The sequence below is a fragment of the Sorghum bicolor genome, chromosome 1, assembly GCF_000003195.3.
Source record: "Sorghum bicolor cultivar BTx623 chromosome 1, Sorghum_bicolor_NCBIv3, whole genome shotgun sequence".
In the NCBI taxonomy this organism is placed as follows: Eukaryota; Viridiplantae; Streptophyta; class Magnoliopsida; order Poales; family Poaceae; genus Sorghum; species Sorghum bicolor.
Genome location: NC_012870.2, coordinates 9,082,555 through 9,100,876, shown reverse-complemented (window position 1 = coordinate 9,100,876; position 18,322 = coordinate 9,082,555). Strand labels below are relative to the sequence as shown.

At 46.0% G+C, this 18,322-nt stretch overlaps 1 protein-coding gene across 1 annotated transcript; it reads right to left on the bottom strand.

Annotated features, from left to right (window-relative positions):
* On the bottom strand, positions 3,205 to 6,683 carry LOC8063384 (probable inactive receptor kinase At1g48480). Its single transcript, XM_002463953.2, has 2 exons — positions 5,057 to 6,683; positions 3,205 to 4,254 (listed from the first exon to the last, which is right to left on the bottom strand). The coding sequence occupies exons 1-2, from the start codon at positions 6,501 to 6,503 to the stop codon at positions 3,611 to 3,613; spliced, it is 2,091 nt and encodes a 696-aa protein (XP_002463998.1). The 5' UTR covers positions 6,504 to 6,683; the 3' UTR covers positions 3,205 to 3,610.

Genomic DNA, 18,322 nt, shown 5'->3' with positions numbered 1-18,322 from the left:
TAGCAGGTTAGATTAGAAGAAAGAAGGATCTAATCAAGTTCACATGTTTTAGCGAGTATTAACATATTCTTTCCCTCACTTAACAATGCTACCAGAACATTCTTGGCATAATAGTCAATGGAGGCATAAAAGCAATGTCAAAATCATAGCCCTTCATCTTAAACCTCTTTTTTTTTAAAAAGCCATAAAACAGACGGCAATCGATCGGATAAGTAGGAGAGCGACCATTGACCGAAAAAGAACTGTCGCTGACAGGTGTCGGATGTAAGTATGTAGGTCATGCATGTAGGCACTGAAAATGACTTGTAAGTATGTAGGTCATGCATGTAGGCACTGAAAATGACTAAGTACAATCCCCAACAAGTTTAAACTAGCATAACCTCTCCAGTACACGTCTCTTTCAGAAGGCATTATATAAGCAATACACGTAGCATTTGCAAAGACTATCCATCCCAAACAAAAGTCATCATCACCTACTATTCGATGCGACTATCTATGCGAGAGTTGCATGCATGTCCATAGTTTTTTTTAAAAAATTATTCTAGAGGGTCTTGGAGACTTTGACACAGGCGATGTGGCATGCTGGAAAAGGGTGGCCTCTGTCGCTCTCAGCTTAAACCTGCGAGCGTTGCCTTTGGCCAACAACATCCTCGCAGCTCGGTGCCCGGTGCCCGGACTGTGGAAGGAGGAGGACACAGGACGCGACAATGGAACATATATACATGTCACTTCAGTTTGTATCAGATGCTTTTCTTCTTTTCTTTTTCGTTTGAACGATGATTACCAGATGCTTTATTTTCGTGATGACATATATACATGTGTTTTTTTCTCTGGATAATCCTTCTGGTCAATTTGGGGGATTAGAAGTTTCTAACGTAACTCTGACCCGGAGATGACTGCCTAGCTACCGGTGTGCGGCAAAAACCAAATGCTCAAAGACTCTTTGCTTTTGTTTGCACATTGATGTAGTTTCCTTGAATTATATTGTAAGGAATAATTCTAGAAGATGTTGATGTGCTTTCCTTGACTCCTTGTAGTATTTGCTTGGGACATGTTTTTTTTTCCAAAGATAATTGAGTGGACTAGTGTTCAAAGCTAGAGTAAATAAAATATATACAGAGAACTATAATCTGCTTGCAGCTTGCTTAGCTTACCTGTGTAAGAATTTTGGATGGTTCAGTTTACGTGTAGGAGGGAGGAAGAGATCATCTTGTTATGAAGTCAAGGGTCCAAAACCAAAGGTGGTAAGGTAATTAGACCAAAGAAGGATTGTCTCATCTGGCGGAAGTTCGCCTGTTTAATTAAGTTCTCGCCGTGCGTGCTGCTTACTGTTCCCACTTAACATGGTTGGATCATACCTGGTGCGGTACTAGTCAATAGAGGCATGAAAAGTTTGTCAAAATCACGGTTCTTAATCTGAAAACCTGATGCGTTTGGTCAACCTCTCACCCACCTACCGACCTATACGTGTTTCAATGTTTAGCAAAGCCGTCCCAATAACTAACGAAGCAGAGACGTCACGCTCCACCAGAGCCCTGCGACACCAACTATTACCTGCTCAAAGTTTGGATATGCTCAACGCTGCATGCATGATGCATGACGCGGTTTGATCTGGCAACGCTCTGCCGTTAAAACCAGCTAGCGTACTGTTGGAAGTAAAAAAAAGATCTGGTGCATACTGTTGGGAGTAAAAAAAAAGATCTGCCGTTAAAACCAGTTAGCATACGGTTTAATAATATTAAACAATATTTGTTAAAACAATATTCTTGGGATAGGCACAACCCCTCAGATTTGTTCCATGGTAGCGGCATTGGCAAGCCACGCACGTCTTCTCAAACCACACGAGATTTCGACGGCGGCGCGGTAGAGCTAGAGGAGCATATCTGTAGGAGAGAGAGGAGGTAAGTGCCCGTGATCCGTGACGACGAAGCGCTTACGTACCAAGTCTACGGCCTTGTTTAGTTCATCCGAAAACCAAAAACTTTTCAAAATTTTCCGTCATATCAAATCTTGGAGCACATACATAAAGCATTAGATATAGACAAAAATAAAAATTAATTACACAGTTTGCCTGTAAATCACGAGATAAATCTTTTAAATCTAGTTAGTCTATAATTAAATAATATTTGTAAAAAAACAAAAATACTACAGTATCAATATCTAAAATTTTTTCACAACTAAACAAGGCCTACGAGACGCGGTCCCCCAGCGAACAAAATACCGGTGCTCCCTGGACCGGAGACGAGCGCTCCGGCCTCCCGTTCCGCTGCTGGCTGCTCCGCACGGCCGGCCGGTCCCCAACTCCTCCCGTGAGCCGGTCCGGTACGGGGTGCTGCCTACTGCGTGCGTGCTGTACTGCTGTGGACCTGTGGTACGGTGGTGGCGACTGGCCGATACGGGAGAGGCCCCACAGGTAAGAGGCTTGTCATCCGCATGTGACGGACGGGATGGGGAATGGGACCGGGCCATGGGAGCACGGGATTTTTCAGATTTGGCGGGCTCGCCCTCGCCTTGCCCCCATGCTCCGCCTAGCAGTAGCAGTAGGCAGTAGCCGAGGCGCCGGGCCGGACGGGACAAGAATGCAGCTGACCTACCACGGAACAACGGATGAGCTCCGTTCCGTCTCGTGCTGCCGTGCACAGCGCATACGCTCTGTGAGAAAAAAAATCGGCCAGTTTTGTTGAGCTTCTTGCTCTACTAATAACCACATGCATCTGCGGGCGATCTTATCTGGGGCGCGCCCTTTTTCTCGCCCGTTCGCTCAGCAATTTCGACGGCACGCGCGCTATCTTGGAGCAAGAATTCAGGGCGTGCGCCGCTGGTATTTCGTGGTTTCGGAATCCTGGGGGCTGGGCATCGCAGCCCCAGCCCCACCCGCCTTCAATTATCAGCGAGTACCATGTCAGCTACTATGAATGAGCATAGGCCAAACAGAGCTCGGCGACAGGCACATCGAGATATCAGGCCCGGCCTGCAACCAATCACTCCGATTTCAAAAACAGCCGGGCCGAAAACAAGATCCGTGGCACCAGGTCAGGTCACGACTCACAGCTTCATGACTCATGAGAGCAGGTAGCTTTCGCGGACTGATGACAATGACAATGCCGCCATCAATCAGCTGCCACCGTAGCACCAGTAGTTAACAGTAGACCACCAAACTTTCCCAAAGCATATGACCCCACTAAAATCACATTGGCAAGCAACTAGGACAAATCAAACAAACTATTAAAAAAATGACAAAATCAAACGAGAGATTAATCCGGCAAAAAAAATTCCAAACACTAGATGAGGCTAGAGTAATTACACATGGATAGCCGAAAGACAGCAGCAGCAGCTACAAGCTAAAACCAACCTAATCAAGGCTAGAATGAGCACAGCAATTTAGCAATCACACTTTAGAACTGGTCCCTAAACACACCACCAATCACCTTCCGCAGCACTGGGTACCGAGCACCCGAGCTACTTAATGACAATTAGGTTACCCGTTAAATCCAATAGGCTAAAAGATGAAAACAGTGACTCGACTCAGTCGAAGATAGGATTCATCAAATGCTTGAATCGATTGAAGCAGACTAGAGTTATAGACGATTCTCTCTCAGGTCAATTGAGATCAGGTAGCAAACGGATTGGTCTGCACCTCAGATTCAGCCTTGGAAGATTGATCATCAACTTGTTCGATGTTTGAGGCCCCGCTTGACTTCTTGATCTCCTCTATCCGCATAACAACATGAGCCATTGATGGCCGGGCATCTGGGACCTGTGCTACGCAGTCCATAGCAAGCAGCACGAGCTGAGCCAACGGTTCCTCGCCAGTCTGATGTCTCGTCAGCTCCATATCAAACACCTCTGAACCCCACTCAGAGCGATTAACTGACTGCACCCATCTGGGCAGGTCGACGCCCTCGTCGTTGAGAGCAGCCTGGCTGGGAGCCTTGCCTGTGACCAGCTCAAGCAACAGAACACCAAAGCTGTACACGTCTGCCTTCTGGGAAACCCTCCGAGAATCAATAACCTCAGGTGCTCGATATCCAGTGGTGCGAGACGGTGAAGATGATGGACCAACAAGAGTGTTAAGGCCATTGTCTGATACACGTGCTTGATATGATTTGCCCAGGAGGATATTGGATGACTTGATGTTACCGTGGGAAGCCATTGAGCTCGTTGAGTGAATGTACTCAACACCACGGGCTGCAGCTAGGGCAATGCTTGACCTTAAATCCCAGTTAAGTGGTGTCCGGCCAGAACTTCTGTTGCCTGTTCAAAAAAATGAAATCCAGTGAGACCAAGTCACAACCAATTGTTGTATTCATGGTCAACGAAGACAATTGAGACGACAATACATTAGGGCATCAAAGAACATCTTGATCATATAGTGCCATTTCACAAAACTACAATGACCTCTAGTGATTGTCTTCTTTAATCAATCCAGAATATTCCACCAGTAAAGCAGGCAGCAAAGATAACAAAAATAAAAAAATTGCAAGAAAATACAACCAATGATAACCAAGTAATCAATGATTTGGAAGCTTTCTCAACTTGAGAGTTGAGAACTAGTAAGCGACCAATTAGTGGAAGGGGAGGCATGATGACAAATATTTTGTTAGATCTTCCATAGTTCCATGTTGACATCACCGAAGTTAACACATAAATCTGAGTCAAGACTGAATGCAACTAACCTAGTAATACCCAGTAAATAATCACACATAATTTAAGTGCTTTGGATATCAAGTAAGATAAATAACACCTTAACCCCAACTGATTTTGACTTAGTCTCCTTAGAGCCTGAGACCATGACGAAAATTAAGTCCTATTCACAGGAGAGGACGAATATTCAAAAGGGAAAAACATTTTGGAGTACCTCTACACCTACCAACGGAAAACCAACATGAGTCTTAAACATATAAAAAATAAAGCAATACTCTACACCAACCACCCAAGAACATGCAATGCCCATGGTACTCCCAAGCACACGTACAGCAAAATGGTGATGCTACAATCATATAAGCAGATAATATTATGCAACAGAAACTTGGGAGATGGGGGGTTAAGATCTCACCGTGCAGGACTGCAGAGAGGCTCCCCATGGGCATGAAGTCGTAAACAAGTAGTTTTTCATCTTTGCTGTAGTAGTAAGCACGGAGTGGCACAATGAACTCGTGCTGAAGCTCGCCAACCTCAGAAATGCGTTCACGGAACTCAGGTTCAGACAGAGTAACGTCCTTGAGGCGCTTCACGGCCACAGTTGCCCCAGACTCGAGCACTGCCTTGTATGTCGTCCCGAACGCTCCTTTTCCGAGCACCTCAGCCGACGCGCGCAGCAGGTCCTCCAGGTCGAAAGGTGCCACAGCGGCCGCTGTCCCAAAGAAGACCAGCTTCTTACCGGACGTCGACTGGCCGATAGGAGCGTTGGGGTGGCCTATTGTGGTCAACGGCGCTACAGCAGCGCCGCTGGTCATCTCGGGAGGTTTCCTGCCGCCAGCAACAGCAGCAGCCGCTGGAGCAGGAGGCGGCATCTCCAGAGAACGCGTCCTGGTGCCCCCCGACCTGCGACAAAGGCAGACGAGGAGGAAGAGGAGAAGTGCGGCGCCCAAGGCAGAGCCTATAGCGATTCCGGCAATGGCGCCAACGGAGAGCTTCTTGCTCTTATGGCCATTTTCTCCCCCGCTTCCACCGTTGGTGCCGTCGCCACTGGCGCCGCCGCCACCACCACCGCCACTGCCACTGGGAACAGGCGTCGGCGACGGTGTCTGCCCCGCTGGAGCAGGGGAAGGGGAAACCTCACCAGGGCAAGGCCCCAAGGGTCCGCCGCACAAGCCCGTCCCCAGGAACGCGGAGCGCGGCTGCGACCGAAGAGAGGCCGGGATGGATCCGTTCAGCTGGTTGAACGAGACATTGAACTGCTGCAGCGGCGGTAGCTTCACATCCGAAATCTCGCCGGAAAAGTGATTATTCTCAAGGAGCAGGACCCTGAGGTGCGTGAGGTTGCCGAGCTCCGCCGGGATGGGCCCCGACAGGTCGTTCCCGCCGAGCGAGAGCCTGACGATCCCCGGGAGCGCGAGAATCGCCTGCGGGAACCCGCCAGACAGCCTGTTCCCGTTGAGGAAGATGTTCCGCAGCGCGGCGGCAGAGGCGAGGTCGGCCGGGAGCGCGCCGGATAGCCCGTTGAGGCGGAGGCTGAGCGTGTGGAGCGCCGTCAGGTTCCCGAGCGTCCCCGCGGGGACGGACCCCGAGAGCGTGGCCCCGGGGAGCCGCAGCACCGCCACGCGGCCGTTCTCGCAGGAGACCCCCGTCCACGAGCACGCGCCCGCGACGTCCGAGGCGTTCCACGCCAGGCGCCGCCCCACGGCGTCACGGAACGCCAGGAGCGCCCGCGCGTCGCTCGCGAGGTCGTCGGCCCCCACGCCCCGCGCCGCCAGCGCCGCGACGACGAGCAGGAGCACGGGGACCACGGAATGGAGGCGCCGCGGCCGCCACGGCGGCGGCGTCGGCGGCGGCGACCGCATCGCGGGCGTCGGCTGGGGTGGCGAGAAGGGGCGAGGCGAGGCGGAGAAGGGGTGGCGTCCGTTTCTGGTGGGGTTGTGGAGGACGCGGCCGCGTCTGCTTTGTTGTTGTGCGGGCGGAGGTGGCGTCTGTGGCGTGCGGGGGGGAAAAACCCTAACAAACACTTCCCGTGCGCGTTTCGCGGAATGGGCCTCGGGGAGTTGGGTAATTCGCGGGTGGGATTTATCCGGGGGTTGGGAGGTTTGTGCCGCTGGGGGTTGGTGGGGCCGCCGGCGCTGGGCGAGAGGGACGGGAATAGTATAGGAGGCAACAGACAGGTGGCACGGGGACCTGGATGGGAATGGGAATGGGGTTTCTCCTCCGGAGAGGGAAGAGGATCCGATGGACGGGGACGGGAGTGTGCGTAGCGCTGCGGCGTACGCACCGGCTGTGGGAATGGGAGCGCGACGGTGCGTGCGCGCTGGCGCACCTGCCGGCGTGCCGGGTGGGTGGTTGGGTTCAGAGACTTGCCTGGGGAACGGTGCCGTGCTGGTGCGTTGGACTCCGGCTGAGACCTGTTTTGGAACAAACAAACCCGTGTTGTTTCGCGTGCTGGCCTGCTGTGGGGGTTCTGACAGGTGGGCCCACCACAGCTGGCTGAGCAGCAGACGGATTGTTCTGGCAGGTCTGGCTGGTTTCCTACTGCAGCCTGATACGGTAGCGCTCTCCATTTTTTTAAATAAAAAACTGCAGGTTGAATTGAACAGCTAGATTTTAGTATTTTACTTTTTACATACTAGTAATTGACATAAATAAACTCCATTCTGAGGAACTACGCGTTTATGACCACAAATAAATGTTGCTTTCCGTATATCCAGTCCTCGAAATTTAGTGGTGACATTACTGGTTCCAGGTGATTGGTTCGCCAAAAAGAAAAGGAAATCCCATGCTTCCTTCGCTGAAATTGCCTCCCCGTGTTGAACATGGCCTTGCCGCGCCCTTGCCTGGGCCAAAACCGCATTGGGATCACTAGCGTGTCGCATCCACGTACCAAAGCTTTCGTTCCCGATAAGCAACAAGAATAGGTCGATGGTGCGTCCGGCGCCCCGGTAGGCGAGTGCCGTTCACTTACCAGTTCTGAACGATTTCGTAAGACGGCTGGCGCTTTGTGATGGCTCATTGTGATCATCAGCCACCACCCTCGTATTCGTCACACGTTTGCCGCTGTTCTTTGTTGTTGATGAGATTGGTAGGAATGGACCATGGCATGTTGACACGTCTCGTTCCTGGACCCGTTCCGGCAAATTGGTTCGCCCACCAAAGTGCACAAACTGCGATGACTACCTTGTTTAGATGCACCCAAAAACCCAAAACTTTACAATATTTTCCATCACATCGAATCTTGCGGCACATGCATGGAACATTAAATATAGATAAAAAAGATCGAATCTCTTAAGCCTAGTTACTCCATAATTGGACAATGCTTGTCAAATAAAAACGAAAGTACTATAGTGTCAAAATTCAAAAAAAATAGATCTAAACAAGGCCTATGTAGTGGTACTTTAGCTTGCTTGCTGCCGCTCCTTCCATCCCACAAATAATTGTATTTCTTTGACTTCTATGATTCATATTTGACCGTTCGTTTTATATTCAAAAAATGTTAATAAATATTATTTTTTTATAACTTATTTTATTGTTAGATATATTTTTATAATGATGTATTTATTTATGCAGTATTCTGCAGGTCGGCATAATTTGGTGAGTAGAGAATGGAGCAAATACAAATATTTGGACTGGACTGTGGATCTGTCGAGGGGTTACAAGAAGACCAATGGCGACATGTGAATCATCAGTCCTAACTTTGTGGCCGGAAGACTCAAAGGTGATTCTTAAAATCGCAATTCGTGCTGATATAGCGGAAGTTCTCTTTCCGTGTAAAAAAATCCATACTCTAAAATAGTACGAAAATTAGAAAGAGGTGTGCTTGTCGAATGAGTGCATAGGCTTATGAGGCGCATATACACGATGAGACTTTACTAATAATAACTATTTTTAATTATTTATTTAGGGGCGCAATGCCCTAATTTGTAAGTAGCTTGGCCCTAAACAAGTTTTTGGCTGTTCCTTTGTTTACTCCAAGGAATCCATGACCGAGGCCTTTTCCTATCACCTGCAAGGTCCAGACATATAGATTTTTTTTCAACGGCCCATCAAGAGGTACACCAATTGTTATATCAGCAGTCCCGACATTGAGGTGCTATTTCTTGGTTGCTATACGCCAAAGTCCAAGTTATAATTTTTGAATTTCGCCTATTTTCTTAGTTCAAATCCCTCTTACTAAGAACACTCACAATGCAAGACTCTATCACAGAGTTCAAGACAATTATTACATGTTATTTGTGGTATTTTGCTGATGTGACAGCATATTCATTGAAGAAAGAGGTAGAAAAAATTAGACTTCAAGTCTTATTTAGACTCTAAGTCCACATTATTCGAGGTAATAAATAACTTTAGACTCTATGATAGAGTCTGCATTGTGAGTGTCCTAACTCGGATAAAAGAATTAGTAGATCTGTTCAGCCCAAAATGGGAATGGGTGCTAGGGTTATGAACTTATAATAATGAAATCGACTCGATCATCAGATTATAAGTTCATTCCATACCGAACGATTCTTAAAGGCTCAAAGCCACGTGGTTGAGAGTTACTTACGATTTAGGGTTATATTTTATCCCTACCATCTAATGTGCCTTATGTCATGTCCATAGGTTATCCATTTAAGGTACAATTTTTGAACCACCGTCCGGTCAATGACGAAGTCCTCTAGTGGTCACAGAAGTTGTTTAGTGACCCACCTTATGTGACGATAGTCACTTTGTCACAGTAGGCAAGCAATGACAAGAATCAGGTTGTTATCGTCATAATCTAATCGTCATAGAAGCCCTGAATTATTGTAGTGGTCGTGGATCTCCTGTTAAACGATCTTCTATGGGCCAACGACTACTGGTTGGTTGTGGTTCGTATTGATCGGGGTGACTACGACATGCCACACATATCTCTCGCTGGCTTGCGGTCGCAGCGTCAACCAGTAGAAATCAGATCTTTGTGGGTGTTAGGGCAGGAACGCTTGTTACTTTCTCTAGAAACCTCGTGTTCATGGACAGTGATGGTCATCAACGCTGCCCTTGGCATGGTGCAGGAGCAAGTGGTGTTTGGTGTCATCCAGAATGGAGGCGGCCCTTGCAAGCTGGCGTGTGCCTATGACCTCATCGGTGCCTCCGATGATCTCCTACTTGTGGTGGTTTACTACATTTTAGTGCTGCTGCAAGGATCCATTGCATGGCGAGAGTTGGGTCTAAGGTGTTGGGGACTTTCGGACGAAAGACCTGCTTAGGCTTGGGTTGTGGTCGATAATGGTGATGCTTTTAGCATCACCCCCCTCATTAGAGGCATTGTAGTGAGGCCCTTGCCTCTATAGTAGTTGGAGTTCATAGAAACCTTGGTTCTTCAATCGGCGTTTGCGGCATCTTGTTGTGGAGACCTCCTCCTCATTTTTATGTTACAATGCTTGTTTCGTGTGTCGTATGGGGTGATGTTTGATTGTCTTTGTCTAGTTTGTCGGTGTTGTTTATTTTGGTGGTGGTCTTGTTGTCATCTTTGCAGGTGTTGAGTTTTTTTTCTATTTTTTTTATTATTTCTGGTTTTTTTTCTCTATTAATATGTGCCTAACATGCTATATCGATGGCCTTTTGAAAAAAGTTGACCGTTTGCGTATTACTAGAGAAAGAACCATCGATATCTCATTGTTTTTCCTTCCAAACGTTTTTCTTACTTTGGCCATACAATGCTGTAGAATCGTCGTTAACATCCGATAAATCACTCGGTAAAAGAAAATAGTCTCCATCGAGTGTGAAAAGCTTGAGCGCCTCTGGACACGTTTGGATTCCATTCCAGTGAAAACTTGAAAAGGTGAACAGGCCGTCACTAGTTTTTTTTTTCTACGTGAAGTCGGGAACCCACTTTGCTAAAACTATAGCCTTGTTTAGTTCCGAAAAATTTTTGGATTTCACTACTATAGCACTTTCGTTTTTATTTGACAAATATTATCCAATCATGAACTAACTAGCATTAAAAGATTCGTCTCGTGATTTACAGACAAACTGTGTAATTAGTTTTTATTTTCGTCTATATTTAATGCTTCATGCATGCGCCGCAAGATTCGATGTGATGGGGAATCTTGAAAACTTTTTGAATTTCGGGGTGAACTAAACAAGGCCATAATAAAAGGTAAACAGTTCTTAGTGGAAAAGGGAGAAAGTGAAAGAAGACGACATGAGGCCCAGTTCCAGGTCACGTTCTCCGCAATGGGCCGGCCATTACGAGTCGAAGGATATCACGCACTCCCCTCCCCTGCAGGCTGCAGCGAATCGCGAGGCGTACTCGGTGTAGCACAGCCGCACAGGCGCGCCGCGCGACGTCGACACGACGCCGTTCCGCCGCGAGGCCCGACGCGCGGATCCTCGTGCGGACCGCCGCCGGAAGGTCCTGCCGAAGCCCGGAGCGGTCACCCCGCCGCGCGAGCCGGCGGGCGGCGTATCGGTGCACGCGCAGTGAAAAAACAATGGCGGCTCGTTGCGTCAAACGCGCAACGCATGTCGGCACGACGCCTTCGCGAAACAGCGGCCGACCGACCCGAGCCAACCTAACCGACCGGATGGCCGGGCTTCTCGTGGTCGCCTACGGCGTACCGCCGTACCGGTTTTTTTTTTCGTGCACTGGTAAGTAATTCAACATGTCACGGATCAATGCTCCAAGAGCTTTTTTTTTTGACAAGATGCTCCAAGAGCTTTACTTGCTGGTCGTTGCACTTCTGGATTGTGCGGCTCGAAGTGGTAGCCTTTCGATCGACACCAAAATAAGCACGTCGGACACGTGCACACAGCAAAGCAAAGTCGCGGACTCGTACGCCACCCCCGGTATCAGACAAATTTTCTACCGGCGTGCTTTGCGACACTGCGACTCCGAGTCTGCAAGTCTGCACGTCGAGCCAAGGATCCAACGAGGTGTGTTGCTCACGCGGTGACGCCGGTTCGTGCCAGCATGACATTATTGGCCGGTGCTGCGTTGTCGCCGTGTGCCTACAAGATAGCTCCCGCGCTTGGTCGTCCTTGTGACTTGTGAGTCGTGAGTCGGCGTAGCCTGATCGACCAGAACCACACGGCCTTGAGCCCTCCGGGCATCGGCCCATCGAGCTCGCTCGCACACCGGCCAATTTGAACGCCTGAGCCTGAGGTGAGCGAGAGCGCGCGAGTCGACCTCCGATGTGTTCCCCTGGTTGCCAAGCACGACCTGTGGCGCCTTCACGTGCTGACTTGCTACGGGCGTTCGGCGACAAGCGGACGCAGACGACAGCGATGTGTGACTGCGCGAGTCGTTCCGTCAGAGCGTCCTTCGTTCCTGCAGGAGTACGGGGTGGTAGCCGAGGTCCCGATTACTCCCTGGTTGCTGGTTCCTGCCCCCTCAGTGCTGTGCGCGGTAGAGAATAGAGGTTGACGAGTAGGGTCAGTCACTCAGAATAAACGGGGTTCTGCATCTGCATTGGCAGTCCAGTACAAACCCCAAACGATTACAGTATTTGACAGTATAACTGCTGTCAGGTCATCGAGTTCTTTCTCAAAGATAACAGAGTGATGAAGCATTATCATTTCGCGAAAAGCACTAGCTAATTAAAAGATGAACTGCCATGTTCCATTTCCTTAATGTAACCGTAAACATTACTGCTTTTGCCACTAGGTATGTTGTTTCCCGTCCTGTCCTGGGCTTTATTTGGGCTTCTGGCTCCCTGTTGCAGGTCGCCCTAGAAGTTGATTATCGCCGACAAGCCGGGACACCGACGAGGCGACAGTTTTCGTTGTAGTCTAGGTGTCTATTTCACATGGGCCTTTATTGTTTCGGCCCGTGGTATATTGGGCCGGGCTTTACTTTCGCGCGGCGACTAAGGCGCCCTTTAGCCTGCCGTGTACTAGCAAACGCGGCCGCTCGACATTTCCGGCTGTGCTCTGGCTTCCGCTTCCGCAGAAGGCTTCCCCGGAGACAATGGCAAGTTTGGCAACTCCAAGCTAAAATAAATTAAAGCTAAAAAACCGAGCAACACATTTTCTAAAAATGATGATCTGTTCTGATCACGATTGTCCTCCCAACTCCAATTTGTTTATATTATTAAGGCCTTGTTTAGTTCACCCCAAAAACCAAAAACTTTTCAAGATTCTCCGTCACATCGAATCTTGCGACACATGCATGAAACACTAAATATAGACGAAAATAAAAACTAATTGCATAATTTACTTTTTTTTGCGAGCAAAGAGAGAAGCTTTATTAGCTAGCCATCGGCAAATTACAATCGGCATTTAGGAAAATAAAAACTAATTGCACAATTTACTAAATCACGAGATGAATCTTTTAAGCCTAGTTACTTTATGATTGGATAATGTTTGTCAAATAAAAACGAAAATGCTACAGTCCCGAAAACCAAATAGTTTTCGGAACTAAACAAGACCTAAATCTTAAAAAACGATCAGACCAGGTTGTAAACAGCACCTTGTCAGGTCACGCTCCAGGCTCCCCAAGTCCCCGTTCGCTTGGTTTTCAAGAGACCGCCACTTGGATCGGGTCCACCGACACCCGGCATGTTTTCGAAGACGGGAACACGTGGTGTCGGTGCCTAAGTAGCGGGTCACCGTCGAATTAGATGCCGCGGCAGTGCGACGCCCAGATCAGCTGATGCTGATCAGCCCCCTGCATCTAACTAACATTCTATTCTAACGTGCTACGGAAAATAATCAGAATACTGTATCTGAAAAACGAAGTGTTCACGAATCAGACCACGGGATTGGAATAGTTCATATTACAGGTCACTCTGTTGCGTCATGGATTGATTTCTGGTACATACACCTGATAAGTTTGCTATGCGTGGTATTATAATGGGAGGAAGAGTTTGATTAGGCCACGAGTACTAACTAGGATGCGAAACTATGTGCTTTTGCACTTGGAGAAAAGTGAGGTGCCACAAATCAACAGCGGACAGCGGTGTGGGCCGTTGGTATTTTTCGTAGTATATAGTTCATTGCCAAGCTAGATTTGTCTTTTACGTGCCTATTTCTTGCTTTTGCTGCAAACAGCAAAGCACAGCTATAGGTACAAATGACACTTGCTTTTACAAAAGAGAGAACCTAACTTCTATTTGTTGGGGAGGATTTATATATGCTTAAATACAAAGCTATTTTTTAGAGAACCTAACTTCCACTTGTTTTTTTATATAAAAAGGTTATTTTTTTATTATTCGAGGACTAACAGGGCTTACACAGGCCTATACCATAGCTCGCAGCATTTGTAGCTGGTAAGGAATCTCGTGTTTTTCTAAGATATCATTGCATAAATGGTTATTTAAATAATCTTATTTTAAGGCTGTGTTAATGATCTGAATCGAATCCAACTTTAATAGTAGGGTCATAATTAATAGAATAGTAAGATACTTAACATAATCGTAGAACCAAGCCCATAAAGATCACCATAGAATCACAATTTTAACAGCTATTCTTTATTTTTACCCGCAAAATTGCACACATTTAAAAAATCACGTATTTCATTATTATTTTTTAATTATACAAAATATATTATCATCCAAAAACTTTGTCTTCACTGTTATGCTTAAAGAGATATCTAACTTATAGAGATTAAATACATCCAAAAACATATATAGTTCGCTAATTCCCGGAACTTGTTGGGCACATCCGATTAACTACGTCTGCAAGACAAGCTTACATAAAACCTCTGATTATGCACTTTAAGGTCGTCGTATCCAAATAAAATTTATGAATCATCTCCAAGTGTTCAGGAGCATAAGTGAATAAAATAGTGAAATGTTAGAGCCTCATCGGTTACCAGCAAGGTATCCATCTCGATCGTTGTGCAATTCCTATATAAAGTCTTAAATGTGTTCGACCCGTTGGTCAGGAACAAAATATTTTCAGTCTCATTGGCCGCAAAAGTAAGGCCATGTTTAGTTTCCTACCAAAATTTTTTCATCCATTCCATCGAATCTTTAGACACATGCATGAAACATTAAATGTACATAAAAAATAAACTAATTACACAGTTTGGTTGAAAATCGCGAGACGAATCTTTTAAGCCTAGTTACTCCATGATTAGCCTTAAGTGCTACAGTAACCCACATGTGCTAATGACAGATTAATTATGCTTAATAGATTTGTCTTGCAGTTTGCTGACGAGCTATGTAATTTGTTTTTTTTATTAGTATCTAAAAACCTCTCCCGACATCCTTCCGACATATCCGATGTGACACCCAAAAAATTTTCATCTCCAATGGCCTAAAAGAGACTTAACATGGCTCGGCGACCTTAACGTGCGGACAGAAAGGTGTGTAGTAATAAGAAACAAACTCATGTTCATCTAGAACTTTAGAGATAACTCATCACATAACTAATGTCACCTCTCATAGGAGGAATCTGTTATTGCCATCACTCAGGAAAAGTGTTAAGATTGCCATCGCAGGAGCAAAAACTTTGATTGCCATCGTTAATGGATAAACATGTCAAAGGAAGCTGTCGTTCGTCTTATGTTGAAGATACGTGATCAATGGAGTAGTCATTCCATCCGCTGTGGGACGATAACTTGGTTACACATGGATGATAGAACTTGAAGCCTTTAATCAACCACGAGACCGGCGTGTAAAGAGTTTTCGTAGCTTTTCTCATTACTAGGTTAATGCCCGTACGTTGTTACGGGTTTTAAAATCCACATACTCTATGTTTCTTCCATAATTTTTAGTTGTAGAGATAAATATTCATTAATAAAATTTTATCTAAATATATCCATGTGTGATCGGAATTTAATTACGAGAAATTTGAAGGATTTGTTATGAGAAATTTAATGGTGCAATCGGAATTTAATTTATATATTCGGTTTAAAAGTTATGACTTTTTTAAATTCGCTAAAATTATTTTGCATGTATGGGTGAGTGGGCCTAGGTTGATGGGATAGCCTATCATGGCTAAAAGGGATGGGAGTTGTGGTTTCACCATGGGTGTGGTAGATGGGTCCTTTTCATAATTTTTAGTTGTAGAGATAGATTGGTATGCACCTTTCCACGTAGTAAATCACGGCCTTTGAGGGTATGTGTCTTCACTCTCTTACCCATTATATTCACTTTGAGAACATCTTAATATAGAGATATGCGTTTACACACTTCTCAAAACAAATCTAATGGACGGAAAAGAGTGAGGACATGTGTCTTTGAAGAAAAAAAAACGCCTCCATAAATCAGCACTCACTGTGAAGCGTGATTGTCGCAACGCAGATCGTCATTGATGATGATTGATGAGCAGCTTGTCGACGACGACGATGAAGCTATTGTCGTGTGGCTGGCGTGAGCTGTGTGGCGTGTGCAGCGATGTTTGTTTAGGCGAGGTGTGGCGCAACCGCGCAAGGACCTTCTCTGTTTGTGCACCGACGTTGGCGTGGACACGTGAGCTGCGAGGCGTGAGCTTCGGAGTATGCGTCAACTTACCTTCGGGAGAAGAGCGTCGGCGTACGTACCTCCGCAGAGGTAGGAGCTTGGCCATTTTATATAGACCTGAATTTTGTTAATCATAGAAAAAACAAACCATGTCCTGTCCATGCACGTTAACTTGTACTATTATGGTAACGTGTACGTACATGTTAGGTGCTTATGCTTCCACGCCCACGCTCGGTGCGGGAACGACAACGTAATCAGCTGTCGGCGGTAGCTGTTGCAGGGAACTTAAAAACGTCTTTTGTTTGGTTGGCTTTGGTTAGTAAAAATATTTGTCAGTTCCCTAGATGATAAATCATAGAATGAGCTTGAGGCATCGTATTATAGCACTGAAGTCTGAAGATAAGCGATGTATTGCATCCTCATCAATGTGAATAGTTGGTATTTCTTATAGTAAATTAGGGCGCTAAGTTAAATTTTGTCTTTTACACGCTCCTTTCGTGATTTTGCCATGAACATGAAAGCACAGCTAGGTACAGGTACGGCTAGCTTTTTTCCCCATAGAGAGAGACTAGGCAGACCTTGTTTAGTTCACTCTGAAAACCAAAAAGTTTTCAAGATTTCCCGTCACATCGAATCTTGTGGCACATGCATGAAACATTAAATATAGACGAAAACAAAAATTAATTACACAATTTAGCTGTAAATCACGAAACGAATCTTTTGATCCTAGTTAGTCCATGATTGGATAATATTTATCACAAACAAACGAAAGTGCTACAGTACCGAAAACTTTTCACTTTTCGGAACTAAACAAAGCCTAACTTCATTTTGGTTGGAAGGATGTATGGAATAACTCTTATAAAACATAAACTACTTTTGTTTCCTTCCTTTTAGGCCTAACTAATTTGATACCTGCTGCATGAGCTGTATAACAAGTGAACAACTATAGCTCAAAAGTATTTGTACACGAGAATTGTCATGCTGCATTGCATGGTGTGAAAGTATAATCTATCCGACAAAAAAAAACAGTTAATTTGTCATGCCCTGTTTTAACTCTTCAACATTTTGTTCTTGCTATTATACACAATGTATAGAACACCTGGTGAAAATACGCCTGTACTGAAAAGAGTACAACGTCAACCTAGGCCTTGTTTAGTTCCCAAAAAATTTTGCAAAATTTTTCAGATTTTCCGTCACATCGAATCTTTAGACACATGCATGAAGTATTAAATATAAACAAAAATAAAAAATAATTGCACAGTTTGGTCGAAATTGACGAGACGAATCTTTTGAGTCTAGTTAGTCCATGATCGGACAATATTTGTCAAATACAAACGAAAAAGCTACAGTGTCGATTTTGCAAAATATTTTGGAACTAAACAAGGCCCTATAGCTATGCTTTAAACTATTAACACAAGTAAAACTGAAAACAACTCACAAATAACACACGTGTTTAGGAAAACAAAAGACAATTAAGAGCATCTCCAACCATTATGCATTTGAAGTTATGCATTTTAGGCAAATTGCAAACCCCCAAATAAAAATGGCAAGACTAAAATCGGGTGATCTCCAACCGTTATGCAAAATGCCAAGTCCATCATCTTTTTTTTTCCTGGAAATTTTGTTTCGCGGCACTCCTTCCCGCGCGGCCAATCGATCCCGCGCCAAACAGCCCGCCGTCGTCTCCCGTTCACCAATTCCCGCGCCAAACAGCCGCGTAGTACCGATAGTGAGCTGCGCTGTTCGTCGTACCGATCTCCCGTTCAGTCGTTCACCGTACCAGTTCGTCGTTTGTTGGTCATCAGTTCGTCGTCGTATAGGTTCGCCCCTTGGCTCCAGTAACGATCTCCATCAGGTCCAGAAACGCGCGCGTGAAGCTGGCGAAGGAGGACGCGCGATGCTTCTCCTATCGCGTGAAGTGGTGGCGGCGTGAAGGGAAACCGCGCGAAGGGAAGAAAAAAGCCCGCGAGGTGGAACCGAGAATCCCGTGATCTCTATTTGCATAGCGGGACTCCTTTGGCATATATGCCAAGTTTCCCCCTCCAAATGCATAGCTATGTAAAATGCATAGTCCAAATGCATAACGATTGGAGGGGTTTTTTTTGGAGTTTTATGCATTTTGGTAAATGCCAAGTCCATTTGCATAATGGTTGGAGTTGCTCCATAACTCAAATGCTACAAAACTATGAAACCACTGTCCATGGAACCTAGAAACGCTATACGTAGAAACCACGTCTCCGCGGTCGTATTCTTCGCGTCCACAGGGATCGGATAAACAAATCACCAAAGGAAACCACTGGATCCAGAAT

Bases quoted from the DNA above. Each gene is read 5' to 3' on its own strand.
- LOC8063384 (XM_002463953.2), bottom strand. From the start codon at position 6,503: ATGCGGTCGCCGCCGCCGACGCCGCCGCCGTGGCGGCCGCGGCGCCTC. The intron at 4,255-5,056 runs GTGAGATCTTAA...TTTTTTGAACAG, and splicing joins CCTCTCTGCAGTCCTGCACG to GCAACAGAAGTTCTGGCCGG.